This window comes from Colletes latitarsis, chromosome 2 (genome assembly GCF_051014445.1).
Source record: "Colletes latitarsis isolate SP2378_abdomen chromosome 2, iyColLati1, whole genome shotgun sequence".
NCBI lineage: Eukaryota > Metazoa > Arthropoda > Insecta > Hymenoptera > Colletidae > Colletes > Colletes latitarsis.
This window is the reverse complement of record NC_135135.1, coordinates 26,998,220-27,015,744: the sequence shown is the minus strand read 5'-3', so window position 1 is coordinate 27,015,744 and position 17,525 is coordinate 26,998,220. Positions and strand designations below refer to the sequence as shown.

Here is a 17,525-nt window from a genome sequence, read left to right as displayed (position 1 = left end):
AAATGTCGATCATTTTTAATCGTTTCTGGTTTTATTGTTCCATGATCGTGGGTTTGTTGTTCGTCGATTATCTAGCTTATCAGATTAATGTCGTTTCAATCGAACAGTAATAAACGCTAATAAAAGAACAAGATTAAAGAGAAGGCGCAACGAAGTTCTAGCGCCATTTATAAATAAAACTAGAAGCAACGAATGGAATCATCGAATTCTTTCCGACAAAAAATCAGGTCGATTGTTGATGCGCGATGACGAAACATTCTAGGAAACGGAGGTAAGTACCAACGAGGCTACCGACACGTATCCGTGACGAATCCTGTTCCTTTCTCTGTACCAGTGTTCTTCAACGTGGGACAATTTTGCCTATTTAAACTCGTCATATAAAACAATTTGTAGCGCAAATTGGTTCTTAGGCCAAAATGTGTTCGACATGCTCGGTATGGAGTAATTCCATAACGTTGCAAATTGAGTTAAGAAATGTTGGCGTATGAGGATACTGTCTTCGCCTAACCAATTGTCTGTCTTTATTGACAAACGAGTTTTACACATAGATAACGTTCGATGTCAAAGTTTTTAGTAGACAAGATTTAAAATAGTTTCCGGGAACGCAGCGGGGCCGACGAAGTCTAGCGATTGGAGGATGGATGTGCCACTAACACCATCTACGGACGTTTCCTAAATTTAATTCTATCATGGAGTGGGGGGACGAGAAGCAACCGATACCGTTGGTGGGGGAGGGCTTCGTACAGAAGGCACAGATAAAGGTCACCTTCAGTTTTAGTCAGGCACAAGACGTGGAAGCGGTATCTGACGTTTTAGTCGGATGACCGCGGATTCTTCATTTACTTTAAGATTAAGAGGATCGTCCCCGCTCCGATTTCCATCGTAAACGGATATATTTTCATTAGGTGAGTCGAACGAAGACCTACTTTACCTGTGTGACATTCAACGATAATGGATGGTCCACCCTGTCCGATTGATTGTCAGTGACAGTGTGACATTACATCGTATACACATTGCAACGGACAACAGTGTTCGATCGCGATTGGTAAAACTGAATAAAATATCGCGTTAACGTATCGTATCGATTTTTCTAAATTACATCGACAGCTGTACGTACAGTGGTATTCGTACAAAAAATATCCCGTTATTAGACAATCTAATTCAAATGATCTATACTGCGCGTATTGCTGTTGTTCTGATGTTTTGATGCGCGGCAATTTGAGACTGTGCCAGATTCCATTGATTCTTTGTACACATGATATTTTATTTTAAAATATGAAGGACTGTTCGAGGAACTTTTGTGTTGCAATGCCCTTTGAGAAAATAATACCTGGTGTCAGATGCTTTTCGCTTCATTCACGATGCCTAATAGATACGATAATCTATAAATTTAATTTTACGATTTCACGTCACATATTACATCGCTACGAAATGATACTTATGCAATGTATGTTACTGTTGAAGCAAAGCTAGAATGCACGTTTCAATTTTGTGTTATAAAAATAATAAACATCGTATCCGAAAATATAAGCGTTCGTAAATTTTGAAAGTAGTAATTGAAAATATAAGTCTATATTTAAATGCATCAGGCCTATGTTCATGTTACAATAAAACAGTTTTCTAATGTCAACACTTTTTTTGGATTTTTTGTTTATCCGAGGTTATATTCTTTGTACATGTAACGTATTACTCTTTTAATTTTTTTTTTAAATTCGTCGCATACATTTTTCTCAAGGCATGTTTATAAAAAATAGTAGTACATTATGTACTTGTATAACCAAAGACCATGTAGAGAAAGAGGATTCTATTCACTCTTTAATTCCAACAAAAAGTAACATATTAACTATAAAATTATCATAGAGATTAGCTTGAAGTTTATAAGAACTATAAAAAGTAATGTAGAATTAAGTTTAGAGGGCAAAGATCAAAATTCTGTTAGATGTATGCAAGGAATATGGTTTTCAGGAGATGTCAAAACTGAAAGTAACAGTGTAATAAGTAAAAAAAGAAAATCTCGCGAGCGAAATTTGAACCTTTTTACAATTTTTCCACAAGTGAGTTACGTATGAAACAGATACAATACGTATGATGAGTTACACTTTTTGTTACACAGTTGTATCGGTTAACATATTGCTAACAAACTTGATTAGATGTTTTCACTGAATTATCTTGGCCTTCCAATGCATGTTCCCATGGATCTTTGTTACAACACCATGGACATTACAGAAGTTCAAGTCTATGATGAGTCTATAACACAGGCAAACAAATCAATGTTTACCAATAATGTGTCACAAAGTAACATTGTTATTTATTTTGCAGAGACATAAGCAGCACTACGGTCTAAACATGGCAGAAGATTTAGCAGCACAAAGATTTATAAAACCTGGTAGTCATAAAGGTAAAGGCATTGCAGTCTTTACCAGTGGAGGTGATTCCCAAGGTAATAAAAATACTGTTTGAGTAGAATATAAATATGTAAAATATACTTAATTATATGTTTATTGCGATACATTTCATAGGAATGAATGCTGCAGTGAGAGCAGTCGTTAGAATGGGGATTTATTTAGGATGTAAAGTTTTCTTTATCAAAGAAGGCTATCAGGGCATGGTGGATGGTGGAAATAATATTGTAGAGGCATCTTGGTCCTCTGTATCTTGCATCATTCATAGGGTATGTATGCAGTCCTACTATTCTATTACATCATCATAAGCAATAGTATAAGGTACATAGTAATCATATGTGCATTTTAGGGTGGTACAGTAATAGGTTCTGCTAGATGCAAAGAATTCAGAGAACGCTCTGGTCGCAGAAAAGCAGCTAAAAATTTAATAACCCGCGGAATAACTAATCTAGTTGTAATTGGTGGCGATGGTTCCCTTACCGGTGCAAACCTTTTCAAAGAGGAATGGGCTGATTTACTGAAAGAATTAGCACAGGCTGGTAAGGATAAAGTGGTTTTTGCTTCAATTTTTATTAAAGTTATTGCATATATTTATGATATTCCGTGCTCGTTAGGTGAAATAACTGCGGAGCAAGCGGATAAGTATCAACACTTGCATATCGTCGGTATGGTGGGTTCGATTGACAATGATTTTTGCGGTACCGATATGACCATTGGTACCGATTCTGCGTTGCATCGTATTATTGAAAGCATCGATGCGATCGTCAGTACTGCATATTCTCATCAAAGAACATTCATTATGGAAGTTATGGGTCGCCATTGCGGGTAAGTCAACTGTTACACTTCATTGGAAAATATTTCTCGACCGGATATATACTTGTATTGTTTGTTTCAGTTTGTGAAACAATAGATATTATTTATTTATTTGTTTTATAATAATTACAAATATCTTAATTGTATTTTGAAAAAAATTGATATTTCAGCGGCAAAAAAGACATGCACTGTTGAAATGGTAGTTTTTAATTGATTAAATGACGTTCAGTTCTGTAATACGATCTATAGGTTTGGTTAACTTTTGGATAGGTATCTGGCAATTGTGGGTGCTTTAGCTGCAGAAGCAGATTTTGTTTTCTGCCCGGAGTCACCACCTCCTGTTGACTGGCCTGATAAACTATGTAGAAAGTTGGAGCAGGCATGTTGATTAGGAACTTTCCAAATCTCTGATCACAATGTTGTACTTCACTAACTTAATTTAACAAATTCTATAATTTGCATTTTTTCGTGTATTTCTGATTGCTTACTTGTGTTGTTCATGTCACAAAAAAAGAAACTGCCACTTCATATTATACTTACTCCCTCTTTCCAATTATACGCAGAATCGAATGATCGAAATACCGAGTTCGATTTTTACATCACGCAATCGTATTATTCGTTAAAACGATACGAACAAATTTAAATAAGTTAATTTAATATAACAAAGATAATAAAGATAGAGTCTTTCAGGTATCTGACGTTAGCCTCAAGTTTATCTTCGGAAGCATGTTATTCCTTTATACCTGAAGCACCACCGACAGGTGATTGGGTCGAGGAACTTTGCGAAGCTTTGCGACAGGCACGTCCTTGATAGATCATTACATTATACCTACAGACATATCTACCTACAATGAAATCTTATCATGGCCAGACATTATTATATATCTCATTTCATTCGTTATATTCGACATTGAACGTGTGCTGCTCCTTCATCGATGTAGTTAGATTTTGCAATTAAATAAAAGTATGCTAATTACCGATCAGATACATTACAATTTCGCGCGTAAAAGTTGTTCATAGATATTACGGAAACTATCTGAAAACCATTAATTCTTTAATTTAAAATAGTCATCGATCGTTTCATATTATCTTAACATTTTTAGCTAGCTTTTATAACATACTATTACAGTTACCTGGCTCTAGTGGCAGCCATATGTTGCGAAGCTGATTTTGTGTTCATCCCAGAGTGGCCACCTGAGCAGGATTGGCCAAGCAAGCTGTGCAGAAAATTGCTGCAGGTTCGAAATTTCTTTTTTTTTTTTTTATAATTTTTTATACGGTTAAACGAAGTTAGCTGTATATCCTATCGTTTACTACAGTTATACGCAGAGGAATAATTTCTTCTTTAAATATCATACTTTATCGTTTCTAGTTAGGTAACAGATGGAAACAGATATTCTTTGATCATTTTAGTTATCTCTTTGTTTCTCATGGTAAGCTTCATCTGTGTAGCGTGCTTTGTTCTTTAATTTTACACACTATTTAGGTGCACGTTATTTAAACATTTTTGAATTTAACAAAACGTTAACAGGTTTTCGTATAGTAACGTTATGTGCATTAATCATATGTGTTCATCGATATTATTTTATTTGATGTCCACGTATCGGGTTCATTAAATTTAAAATTCTTTTCCCTTTAGCTGGAATTATTCTGTGGATGGCATTTGTGCTTTTGATTGTTTACACGATTCGCCTTCGAGCCTTCTGTACAAATTTCAAGATTGGGAAATTTATTTCCTAGGAACGGCTCACTGGACAACGACTTAATATTATCATCGTAGCTGAAGGAGCTGTGGACAGGAATGGCGAGCCAATTACTGCCGAAAAAGTTCACGATGTTGTTGTCGCAAAGCTACAACAAGATACTAGGATTACCGTGCTTGGTCATGTTCAAAGAGGTGGTAATCCATCAGCTTTTGACAGAGTTTTGGTTAGTGCTTCTTTTAAATTGATATGCATGACAATCTGATTAATTGATCAAAGATATTCGAACAGTATCAGTATTAGTTCCGATTAATTGGAGAACATTTTCTGAATTTAATAACATTACATAGGGTTGTCGAATGGGCGCAGAAGCCGTGATGACTTTGATGGAAGCAACACCGGGAACTGAAGCTTGTGTCGTTACATTAGACGGAAATCAAGCCGTCAGGTTACCGCTTATGGAGTGCGTTCGTCGTACAAAAGCAGTAGCACAGGCTATGGCCGATAAAAACTGGGACCTCGCCGTTCAACTTCGTGGAAAGTAAGCTAAATTGTTCTGTTATTTAACAACATATATTTATCTACGAATTGTATCACATATCATTGAAAATATTTTTAGAGGATTCGCTCGTAATTTAGAGACGTACAAGATGTTGACTCGTCTAAAGGCGCCCGTGGACCATGACCCGCATAAAGTAGGTTATCGTTGTATAATTACTATTATAATACTTAGAACTACCACGAACTTAACATCTTCTGTCGGAGCTTTTAATCAATGACTATACAAATATGAAACTTCGAACTATTTTAGTAAATACCCGGCGAAAAGTAAAAGTTATATGAAGATTTTTAGTTCTAACGATTAACATACATGTACACCGAAGTGGAAAATTATCTATATTATATGTATTATTTAATATTGCTTCAGGAAAGTAATGGCCCCGCATTGACAAAGGTAAATTTGTTTAGAAAGAGCTATGAGTGTCATTTTATATTTTTTTTTTCGCTGAATATTGGTTTTTTTTTTTGATGCCTAGTTGTGCACAACCCTTTTTCTAACACTTTCATCTTTTCCTTCTAAACTAGCAATTCACTTTATGTGGACAAGTGAGTTAACCAACTTTTAAATCATCAGATTTTTACTACTATATTTTCATGTATTTTTTTTTTTGTACGTAGCAAGTGTTTCGCTAAGCGGATGGGAATGAGCATAAGCATCATACGATAATTAATACCGAACATTACGTCAGACCACAGAATGTGTTCGTGTTTTATGTGTACGCTGCATGGATTAACGACAAATTTTTCCGTCGAATTATTATAAAACTTTGTTTCAGGATCACTACACGTTAGGTGTAATGCATATAGGATCGCCATCTTGTGGTATGAATGCAGCGGTGCGTTCCTTTGTTAGAAACTGTATTTATCGGGGTGACAAGGTATTGTCTTATAATTGTTCGTTTTTCTTCTTAGTTTTTATAATAAAAATCTTACAGCATGTACTTCCAGGTTTACGGTATTTGCGATGGAATATTGGGTCTCACGTCCGGGAAGTTTAAGCTGATGGATTGGCCTTCTGTTACTGGATGGGTAGCTCAAGGTGGTGCTTATTTAGGAACAAAACGTACTCCGCCGAAGGAAGATCAGTTACCGCAAATTGCCCAGAAGCTCAAGGAATATGGAATTCAAGCTTTACTTATTATAGGAGGATTTGAGGTAACAATTGTTAAAAGCCACTTGATAGCAACGCTATTTGGAGCAACCGTTTTTCTTTTATTATAAAACCATTACTTCATTTCGAAAGGGCTACCAAACAGGGCTTACTTTCTACAAAGCTAGGGATAAGTACGAAGAATTTCGAATTCCTATTGCTATGATTCCTGCGACTATCAGTAATAATGTTCCTGGAACAGAATTTTCGTTAGGTTGTGATACTGCTTTAAATGAAATTACGGAGGTAAATTTGATTGTACTTTCTTAATATTAATCAATGATTTTTTTTAATGTCAGAATCGTGATTTCATATTTATTTTTAGATCTGTGATCGAATCCGTCAATCGGCGCAGGGTACAAAACGCCGAGTATTTATTATTGAAACTATGGGTGGCTATTGCGGTTATTTAGCTACAGTTGCCGGATTAGCAGGCGGATCCGACGCAGCATATATTTTCGAGGAAAAGTTTAATATCAAAGATTTAAATCAAGATGTCATTGCGATGGCTGCTAAGATGTCCGAAGGCGTACAAAGAGGTCTCATTTTAAGAAATGAAAACGCTAATTTGAATTACAATACAGATTTCATGCAGAGACTATTTAGCGAGGAAGGAAAGGGTCTGTTCAGTTGTAGAATGAACATTATTGGTATGCATTTAATAGTTGACCAACGCTACAATATAATTTTTAGAAGATTGTTTTACGAACAATAGAAATATTTTCGTAGGTCATATGCAACAAGGTGGTTCACCGACGCCATTTGACCGAAATTTGGGTACAAAGATGGGTTCTAAGGCGGTCGACTGGTTCAGCGACCAATTAAAGAAACATACCAACGCAGAAGGTCAAACGAGAACTATGGATGCCAACACTGCGGTTATGATTGGTATAGTGCGGAGGCAGTATAGATTTACACCATTCTCAGATCTGATTGAAAATACTGATTTCGAGTGAGTACATAAAATTGTATACAGGCTACAGATATACATGTTAACCTCGAATAGTTTGAAGTATTATTTTTGATTTCTTTTTAATTTTATAGGCATCGCATTCCAACATACCAGTGGTGGATGAAACTCCGGCCGTTACTCAAAGTTTTAGCAAAGCACGAGTCTACGTACGAGGAAGAGGGTCTTTACATAACTGTCGAAGAAATGGATCTCGATAACGATCCTCTTGTTTAAACAACAAGTTGCACGTCACGGTATGCGGTGTAAGGTAATATTCCGTAAATTGTACACAGTTAAATGGTGAAAAGTAGATTTCATTGAAGAGTATTACAGTATTGTATGGCATTACGATAATCCTGTTCCGTTATTATTTATGAGTTGAACGATCAAATTTTAGAGGAAAATTCGTAGAATACAAATGTTCTGCGGGATTTAATGTAAGTTAAGTATTTTATCAACGATTGCAAAATTGCAATGTGTACGCGCACCCTTCGTCTGTATGTTTCATTATTTGATAACAAGACGCGCGCCAAGTATCTTGAATGTGAAACAATCTAAATAAATAGCAAATTATTGCACATCATTGTCATGATCAAGAATTACAGAGTAATATTTTGTTCCGAACATATCGAAGTTATGTGTTTTGCACGCGGTTTAAACTCAGGTGAGAAGTAGGTACAAAGATAGTACCTGAAATGCGGAGGTAATGTATACCCTTCATAGTTTAAGGATATAAAACGAGTTAGGGAATCTAGAAGGCATTTTCATTGATAACGATGAAAGATTATATTGTTATGATGGGCAGTGTTAAAATATTTATTGTCATTGATATTGTTTTGAAAGTAAGGTAAATGACGATATAAAATTAATATAGTATATAATATTTGAATGGTATAATACAATTAAAAGATGTAACCACAGTTGAATGTGATGATAAAAGATGAACACCAACTGGTGACGATAACCTCTCGACGCGATATTCGAGTTTCAGTAAATTTCAGTTTTCGTAATTACTGAATCTTACGAAACATTCTTAACACACTTGACATCGCGTTTATTACACTCATCTATACAGGGTGTTCGGCCACCCTTGGGAAAAATTTTAATGGGGGATTCTAGAGGCCAAAATAAGACGGAAATCAAGAATATCAATTTCTTGACTGAGGCTTTGTTAACAATTAAATTCAAAAATTTCAAGTCGTTTTGGAAAAATTATTTTCGGTTGGGGGGGGTCAATTACAATCATTTTTGGTCATTACACATACCCCCGAAATCCTAACCACTTTCGAGAAAAAAATTCGAGAAGGTGGAAAATTTTTCGACGAAAAAAAAAAATTTCAAATCGTTTTGGAAAAATTATTTTCGGTTACGGGGGTCGATTACAATAATTTTCGGTCATTACACATACCCCCGAAATCCTACGCATTTTCGAGAAAAAAATTCGAGAAGGTGTGAAATTTTTCGCCAAAATTCAAAAATTTCAAATCGTTCTGGAAAAATTATTTTCGGTTGCGGAGGTCAATTACAATCATTTTTGGTCATTACACATATCCCGGAAATCTTACGCATTTCCGAGAAAAAAATTCATTACTGAAAATCTAATTGGCGCCAAAATTTTTCGATGAAAAAAAAAATTTCAAATCGTTTTGGAAAAATTATTTTCGGTTACGGGAGTCACTTACAATAATTTTTGGTGAATAGACATACCCTCGAAATCTTACGTATTTCCGAGAAAAAAATTCATTACTGAAAATCTAATTAGGCGCCAAAATTTTTCGATGAAAAAAAAAAAATTTCAAATCGTTCGGGAAAAATTATTTTCAGTTACGGGGGTTAATTACAATAATTTTTGGTGAATAGACATACCCCCGAAATCTGGCGCATTTTCGAGAAAAAAATTCAGAACGAACGGAACTTGAAACGTTACTAACTTTTTAACGAAGCCTCCATCGACAAATTGGTATTCTTGACTTTCGTCTTATTTTGGCCTCTGGAATCCGCCATTGAAATTTTTCCCATGTATAGAATGTTGATATCGATCAGAGTAACTTCATTGCAAATCGTGTGAATTTTAAATGCGGAACGACACGTTTGGCGCTTGATTCTTTCGCGTAACTTCGACAAGAGTTCGTTAGAATAAAAACAATACGTTTTAGAACGCATCGTGCTACTTCATCGTTAAACTTTCAGTTCGAAACATGAATCACAAGTCAGATTAAAAACTTTCATGGAGCGCGAATTCGCTACATAATATTAACCTTAACGTGGCATTTTTCTTTGATGAGAAACTTTATCCTTTGGTTTAGCTTTACCGATAGCTGTGAAAAGCTATTTGAAGAATATACTTATCTACCTCAAAACATAATTTGCAACGTCGGACGACACTTGGGGCACAACCAAAGACCTAAGTCGTACTGGTTGCGTGTAACATTAAAAGATTTTGCTAATGTTTAAGGCTTGTGACCGCAAGAGTATTTAGATTTAATTCGTGTTATTATTGTACTCGTATATTTCTCATATATTTAACACGACGAGTCGTACGAATATTAATATTCGTAATTGTTTTCTCGAGTGTATAGTAGAGTTACTATTCCCTAAAGAAATTTTAGAACCATGCTCGTGACGTTACAGCACGAACGATCGTGACCTTTTCACGAATTCATTCGTGTTTGTGAATTTTACTAATATCACCGATACGAAGTGATAATGTTAATAGAAACTTGCTGACTTTAAGAAACGCGGGGCGGGGGGGAAAAAATATTTTCTAACGATTAACGACGCACGTATACGCTTTTTGTGTAAAATATGAGCCGAGTGTCGATGAACGATCGATGCGCTAGAGAGAAGGCTCTGTACAACCTACGATTATTATTTTAAATTTGTGAAATGTAACAGTTCTGTAGCGGTAGTCGTTAAAGGGTTAATTTGAAGCAAAGAGCAACTTTTTCCAGATATATTAGAGAATACACACTGCACGAAAAATATAATGGTATAATACTTGTCATTGATTCCTAAACTAGGTTAATAACAAAGATGTGTATACGTATTTAAAGAAAGATTGCGCACATTACTTGCTTGACACGTTGACTGCCAGTCTAAAACCTTAAAATTGTTTACGAAGCCAAAACTTTGATTTCAGACACTTGTAAACTGCATAACTTAGAACTAGTTGCAATATTTTCACTGTTAAAGTTTATTTTCTCTCACAATTCAATTTGAGAATTGTTTTAATTCCACTGTTAAAAGTTCTGTCATCCATGTATGGGTGACATGGCAGTCAAAGTGGTAAAGTTGTTGCTAAAGATGCGAATGTTTAGAGAACTATAAAGACAATAGATGTTGTTGAAAAAGCATATACATAAGCGACACTAATAACCGTTAAAGACAGACTATATAATAAAATGTTTAAATATTTACGAAGATATCCTCGAAAGAACTATAAACTTTTGAAGATCACCCTCTTTGCACCGTCGACTGTGGATACATAAATTTATTTTGGCCTAATGACGCGATGATGATTACGAATGATACGTGAATTATACTTAAAGCAGTAAAGCGTATCCATTAAGTATAACCTATGCTTAAAAAAATTTTTTGAATCGTAATACAAGATGCAGATCTAAATAACGAATGACTGTCGTGCACGTCACTTATCGAGTTCCGCCATTGCGCGTAAATATAAAACTTATAGTTATATAAAATGTTTTCGTGCACATTTCTACGTGCACATTCCGAATTTCGTCGTACTACGTGTGTTCACCTAAAACATATACGAACGAACATCGAGCGCTCCATCATCAAATCATGCTGACACGAACAAGCAGTAATATATAAAAAAAAAAAAATAAAAATACACAGGCGTTAATATCATACCATTAACGATTAACCAATAGCGTAATAAAGATATAAAAGTTGAAAGAAATATATTATTTTTACGATTACAGATGTATATTTTCGAGTCATTGTTGATCAATGAATTTACAGTTTATCTCTGGCAGAATAAGTAGCATACAGAAAATTATTTTGTTCCGACATCGAATTGTTGAATATGTATTTTCACTTTACCGTCGCATAACTATATTTATTCATCGATAGTTCAACATTTCACGAAATACTTGCGGTAATTGCACAATTCTAGAAACAGGTGCATAAATGCGTATGTATAAGTATATCGTGACCACTAAAAAATGTACCTAATACTCTCAATAAAGTGTATCTTATAAACATTTAAACGTATCGACCCAGACCCTTCATGCGATATACAGGGTGTTCAGCCACCAATAAGACGAAAATCAAGAATACTAATTTGTTGATGGAGTCTTCGTTAAAAAGTTATTAACAATTAAATTAAAAAATTTCAAATCGTTCTAGAAAAATTATTTTCAGTTGCAGGGGTCAATTCCAATCATTTTTGGTCAATAGACTTACCCCTGAAATCCTACCCATTCTTGAGAAAAAAATTCGAGAAGGTGTGAAATTTTTCGACGAAAATTAAAAATTTTCAAATCGTTCTAAAAAAAATATTTTTAGTTGCAGGGGTCAATTCCAATCATTTTTTGTCAATAGACTTACCCCTGAAATCCTACCCATTCTTGAGAAAAAAATTCGAGAAGGTGTGATATTTTTCGACAAAATTAAAAATTTTCAAATCGTTCTAAAAAAAATATTTTTAGTTGCAGGGTTCAATTACAATCATTTTTGGTCAATAGACTTACCCTTGAAATCCTACCCATTCTTGAGAAAAAAATTCGAGAAGGTGTGAAATTTTTCGACGAAAATGAAAAATTTCAAATCGTTCTGAAAAAATTATTTTCGATTACAGGGGTCAATTACAATCATTTTTGGTGAATAGACATACCTCCGAAATCCTACCCACTTTCGAGAAAAAAATTCAAATAGATGTGATATTTTTCGACAAAATTAAAAATTTTCAAATCGTTCTGAAAAAATTATTTTCGATTACAGGGGTCAATTACAATCATTTTTGGTGAATAGACATACCTCCGAAATCCTACCCACTTTCGAGAAAAAAATTCAAATAGATGTGATATTTTTCGACAAAATTAAAAATTTTCAAATCATTCTAAAAAAATTATTTCTAGTTGCAGGGGTCAATTACAATCATTTTTGGTCATTATACATATCCCCCAAATCCTACCCATTCTTGAGAAAAAAATTCGAGAAGGTGTGAAATTTTTCGACAAAATTTAAAATTTTCAAATCGGTCTAAAAAAATTATTTCTAGTTGCAGGGGTTAATTACAATCATTTTTGGTCATTACACATACCCCCGAAATCCTGCGCATTTTCGAGAAAAAAATTCAGTACTGGCGAAACTTTAAACATTAATAACTTTTTAACGAAGCCTCCATCGACAAATTGATATTCTTGATTTTCGTCTTATTTTGGCCTCTACAATCCCCCATTAAAATCTTTCCCAGGGGTGGTCGAACACCCTGTATTTTAAAAATTCTTATCAAAATAACTTTATTCTTCTTTGAATAATACTATTTAAATAATTTCGAATATTCAAATATTCAAAGTTTATTCCCGGCATTCGACTGTTAAACTATTAAAATAGTTCTAAACTTGTCAGCTGTACCCCCAATCTTTATCGCTCTTGAAAACAATATAACTCCCATATAAATGCACGCTGAAACGTTTATGTACTGAATGATTAATGTGGTATTGCAAATAAAGTTATCATTGGAATTGCTATTATAAAGATGTCGTGAAATACACGACATCGATAACGTATAGGAAATATTTCGATACTCTTTTGATTTCCGTGGTGACACAAGTAAGGACAGAAAGCGCCACATAGTACAACGTTGGCCAGTCGCTTCGTGCGCTGGTTTCCGATGTGTGTGTTTGTTGGTGTAATTGGATGCGGCGTTCTTTATTCGTGTGTCGGTAGTTGGTAAAAGTCAGTCGACGACGTTGGTTCTGCGGGTGATCGAACATCGTCTGCCCAGGAAAACGGTGGTTTTCTTGTAAAAATGGTTGCAATAAAAGGCCGCAAAAGTTCAAACAAGAATCCTCCTATATTCAGCCATGAGTTTATCATTCAGAACCATGGAGATATCGTTTCTTGCGTGGCTATGATATTTGTAACTGGCCTAATGGTGCAGGTCAGTGTTTCATTTCTCAATATCAATGACATTTATATATCTTGTGCATCTATTTTCACGTCTTATTTCTTATTTTATTCGACACAATTACACGAATGAGCCATACGTTCGTTCGATGAGAGTTTGATACATTTCATTTATCGTCGACCAAATAACCATATGTTACTCGGTAACACCGGTACTGAATGGTCCATACGTATTTACGTATACGGTAAATTGATCTTAAACCAGATTGCATGGTGTTCGATTCCCTACATTCTACGCCTATAAATTGCGATTATCTTCTTCGATCGGTACTTGAAAATGTATGTCATATTTTGAGACTTAATAAATATTGCATAGCAGAATAGATACACAGAGGTTTCACTGTATTTGTTTCTCGTTCTTTATCGTGTGAATTACTTTTTAGGCAACATCGCCGTGGGCATACATGTTCATAGCTATTCATCATAATGTAACCTCGGACATCGAAAACCCAACCGTGCCAATGAAATACGTTATTGGTTGGACGGATGCCTGTGCCGTATTCTTCTATTTCTTAATAACAATTGTAATGCACGCAGTGTTCCAAGAATATATCTTTGATGTAAGTTGTATCTCTTATGATTATTTATTTTCTTATTCAAGGCATTTGTACATGACTAGCATTCTTATGCATTTTTCAGAAAATTTCAAAAAGGCTTCACCTTAGCAAGGTAAAGCTTGCTAAATTCAACGAATCCAGTCAACTCGTATTGTTTTACGCTTTATCTGCTATTTGGGGTATAGACATAATTATCAGGTAAAATATTAATAACAAGCATGCAGAAATTTTTGTAAATACGCTTAAATACTATAGAAATTTGTATCCTTTCAGAGAAGATTTAATATTAAACATAACTTCGTTATGGAAAGACTATCCAGCACCATTGACCTTCTTCTCAAAGTTGTTCTTCATTGGTCAGCTTTCTTATTGGCTACATTGTTACCCTGAATTATACTTCCAACGGATAAAGAAAGAAGATATTCCAGCCCGCATAGTCCAAGCCACTGTCGGATTACTATTTACTATTGCTGCCTATGTCCTTAAGTATGATATTAAATTTTGTTCGATATTTATTATAACTTTGAAATTAAAATGTCAGGACTACTGATTCGTAATTTTTTCGCAGCTTCCAACAAGTAGGGATCCTGCTGTTGGTTTTGCATTACATAGGAGATGCTATACTTCATGGAGCCAGAATTGGTCATTTCGTCAGTAAAAAGGAAAAGGTAACAAAAAGTAGGTATCATTCTATCCCAACAACGCTATAGTAATTAAGAGTAGATCAAACAGGATATTATAAAATCGTTCTATTTCAGTGGCATTTTTGGTCGCAAATACGATATATATTTTTGTACGCGTTGCAACGTTCGCCATTGCAACTTTAGTGTTCCTATATGGCTTGAGCCAAGTTGAGAATTCGTTCGACTATGCTGCTGGAAACTACAACGTCCCAGTCGTACGATTTTCAGCTTTAAGTATTATCGTTGTCTTCCAAGCCTACCTTTCTTACGTGTTCATCACGAGACAAATTAAGCGTGCTCGTGAGAATGCAGCTCCCGTACAAGTAACTGTAAAATCGAAACAGAAACCGAAGAAGAAGGAAGGTGAGAGAAACTCGTAATATTCTTTGATCGTTTTATTACGTTAAGAAATAGATATAAAAATTTGTATCGTTCCAGGAAAGAAATCTGTCGTCTCCGAGGACGATGATTTGCCAGAGGTTGATCAGGCGACTAAAAAGAATCTTAGGTCCCGTTCATCTACGAAAGCGAAGTAGAAACGTATCGAGTTAAGAGATTAATCCAAGGCTGATTTAATTATTTGTTTTCATCCATATGTACATTATAAGTAGGATTTCTAATACGTACTCTATTTACATCGAGACATAATCAGAATTAGTATTTGTGACATCTTCCACTATTGTAACATTACATCAAAATAGCAACTATCGTGCGTTTTTTTTTTTTTCATAACATATTTCATTTTCTTGTAAACTGTAGATAACGCTGGCTCTAATAGATAAGAATATTAAGATATTGTATAAAACGTTTTATACGTATTGTATACATCGTAAGCAGGGAATGAGTTTTATTACTACTTTCTAAGCTATAAAATATTTAGTTATTATTTCCAAAGAAATTCTACCGCGTTTAACAAATTTCCTTCACGAGTATAAAGTAGATGTAATCATGATATTGAACGAATGAATCAATTATTTTCAAATTTGCGGTGTATGAGATGCGACACGTTAAATAAAATCATAATTTATTGACCAGGTATAAATTAATTTTTAAGCTAATGACCAATCACACGAACACAGTACACCCATCGTTATTAAATACCTAAATTGTATTTTTATATGAAACAAATTAAATATACATTAAAGAACTTAAAAGTATTTTTCAGTTAACAAGGAAAGTTCATAAAATTAATTTCGTTTGTTCGATACATGTAATGTATACAACACATAAATTTTATACGCGAAACAAAATAAAAAAGAAAAGTACTTTGCAAAACTAATCATTTACGTATGCCATTGAAGGTAGAAAATAAGTTGTAACTACAAACGACGAAATGAGTCATTTCGACCCCCTTGATGGTTTAATGTTAATGTGTTTATCAAGAGTTAAATGTGTAAAACATTCCTTATATTTATATTAATAAAAAATCAAAAATATATTTTCCGCGTTTTCTATTTAAATACCTTATAATTTTATTAAGATCTCCAACCATTTTTCTATAGACTATTTAATGTAATTAATAAGTTATAAACGACTTGGAAGCGATAGGTGTTCAAATATTGTGCTAAAAAGTGACAAAATATAGTATCGCCATCTAATATCAGGGATTCGTACTATCCGGAGTACAGGTCCCCTCTCGCCCCCCACGAATTGGTGACGACGTATAGTATCGCCATCTAATAACGGGATTCGTACTGCTAAAATCGTGCCAGGATCACAGAATGTTAGAGGAGGTATCCGGAAATGTTCCGGGCGCTTTGGAAATCCGGATGACAAAACGTCCAAGTTTGTCGTGGAATAATTCGTTATTTCAACAATAGATGGCACTTATTTTCCGACCTCAAACCCTCTGGTGCTAAAACGCCCAAGTTTGTCGTGGGATAGTTCGATACCTTCAACGATAGATGGCGCTTATTTCCCGACCTCAAACCCTCTGGTGTTAAAACGCCCAAGTTTGTCGAGAAATCCATCTAGCGGGGACGATACGAACTATTTCACGACAAACTTGGGCGTTTTAGCACCAGAGGGTTTGAGGTCGGGAAATAAGTGCCATCTATCGTTGAGGGTAACGAACTATTCCACGACAAACTTGGGCGTTTTAACACCAGAGGGTTCGAGGTCGGTAAATAAGCGCCATCTATCGTTGAAAATAACGAACTATTCCACGCAATTTTGGCGGCTCTCTCGACTCCCACGAGGCGGTCCGAAATTACTTCCTGTAGCTTCGGAGAGTTGAGAAAGAGAGCATGTGTCAGTTTTGGCATGTGTGAGTAGTGCACCGGGTGCTGAATCTGGCATCTATGCAAAGACCTCGGAGGGTCGATAAAGACAAAATGACATATGCCCTCTTCCTCGATTCACTGAAGCTGCCCAAAGTAAGTTCGGACCGTCCCGTGGGAGTCGAGAGAGAAAGGCTCACACTTCCCTTCTCGCTCTTCAACAACTAATATCCGACCTCCCGTCAACAGGTCTCCACTGGCCTCTGCTGACCGCTGCTAACCACTCCTGGAATTTCTGACAACGTATAACGATTATGACTGGCTACTGT

At 35.1% G+C, this 17,525-nt stretch overlaps 2 protein-coding genes across 7 annotated transcripts; both read left to right on the top strand.

Annotated features, from left to right (window-relative positions):
- Positions 1-744: 744 nt before the first annotated feature.
- On the top strand, positions 745-10,328 carry Pfk (ATP-dependent 6-phosphofructokinase). 6 transcript variants are annotated; one of them, XM_076774420.1, is made up of 17 exons: positions 745-905; positions 2,320-2,440; positions 2,520-2,671; positions 2,752-2,941; positions 3,017-3,227; positions 4,345-4,453; positions 4,956-5,144; positions 5,269-5,459; positions 5,538-5,613; positions 5,847-5,873; positions 6,005-6,025; positions 6,256-6,357; positions 6,428-6,634; positions 6,723-6,875; positions 6,955-7,279; positions 7,359-7,581; positions 7,674-10,328. In XM_076774420.1, exons 2-17 carry the CDS (start codon positions 2,347-2,349, stop codon positions 7,813-7,815), a joined length of 2,412 nt encoding a protein of 803 aa, XP_076630535.1. In that variant the 5' UTR covers positions 745-905; positions 2,320-2,346; the 3' UTR covers positions 7,816-10,328. The 6 variants fall into 6 exon arrangements, with proteins under 6 accessions (XP_076630535.1, XP_076630545.1, XP_076630528.1 ...); XM_076774430.1 differs by lacking the exon at positions 4,345-4,453 and adding an exon at positions 3,906-4,014; XM_076774413.1 differs by lacking the exon at positions 4,345-4,453 and adding an exon at positions 3,486-3,594.
- A 2,904-nt stretch (positions 10,329-13,232) lies between these two features.
- On the top strand, positions 13,233-16,019 carry Tram (translocating chain-associated membrane protein 1). The gene is made up of 7 exons (XM_076781079.1): positions 13,233-13,711; positions 14,121-14,297; positions 14,377-14,492; positions 14,568-14,780; positions 14,863-14,972; positions 15,053-15,340; positions 15,416-16,019. Exons 1-7 carry the CDS (start codon positions 13,580-13,582, stop codon positions 15,511-15,513), a joined length of 1,134 nt encoding a protein of 377 aa, XP_076637194.1. The 5' UTR covers positions 13,233-13,579; the 3' UTR covers positions 15,514-16,019.
- The last annotated feature ends 1,506 nt before the right edge of the window (positions 16,020-17,525 follow it).

Excerpts from the sequence above, each read along its gene's own strand:
- Pfk (XM_076774420.1), top strand. The coding sequence starts at position 2,347 with ATGGCAGAAGATTTAGCAGCACAAAGATTTATAAAACCTGGTAGTCAT. Across the intron at positions 6,876-6,954 it reads CTTTAAATGAAATTACGGAG|ATCTGTGATCGAATCCGTCA; the intron begins GTAAATTTGATT and ends ATTTATTTTTAG. Across the intron at positions 7,280-7,358 it reads TTGTAGAATGAACATTATTG|GTCATATGCAACAAGGTGGT; the intron begins GTATGCATTTAA and ends ATATTTTCGTAG.
- Tram (XM_076781079.1), top strand. The coding sequence starts at position 13,580 with ATGGTTGCAATAAAAGGCCGCAAAAGTTCAAACAAGAATCCTCCTATA. Across the intron at positions 14,493-14,567 it reads GGTATAGACATAATTATCAG|AGAAGATTTAATATTAAACA; the intron begins GTAAAATATTAA and ends GTATCCTTTCAG. Across the intron at positions 15,341-15,415 it reads GAAACCGAAGAAGAAGGAAG|GAAAGAAATCTGTCGTCTCC; the intron begins GTGAGAGAAACT and ends GTATCGTTCCAG.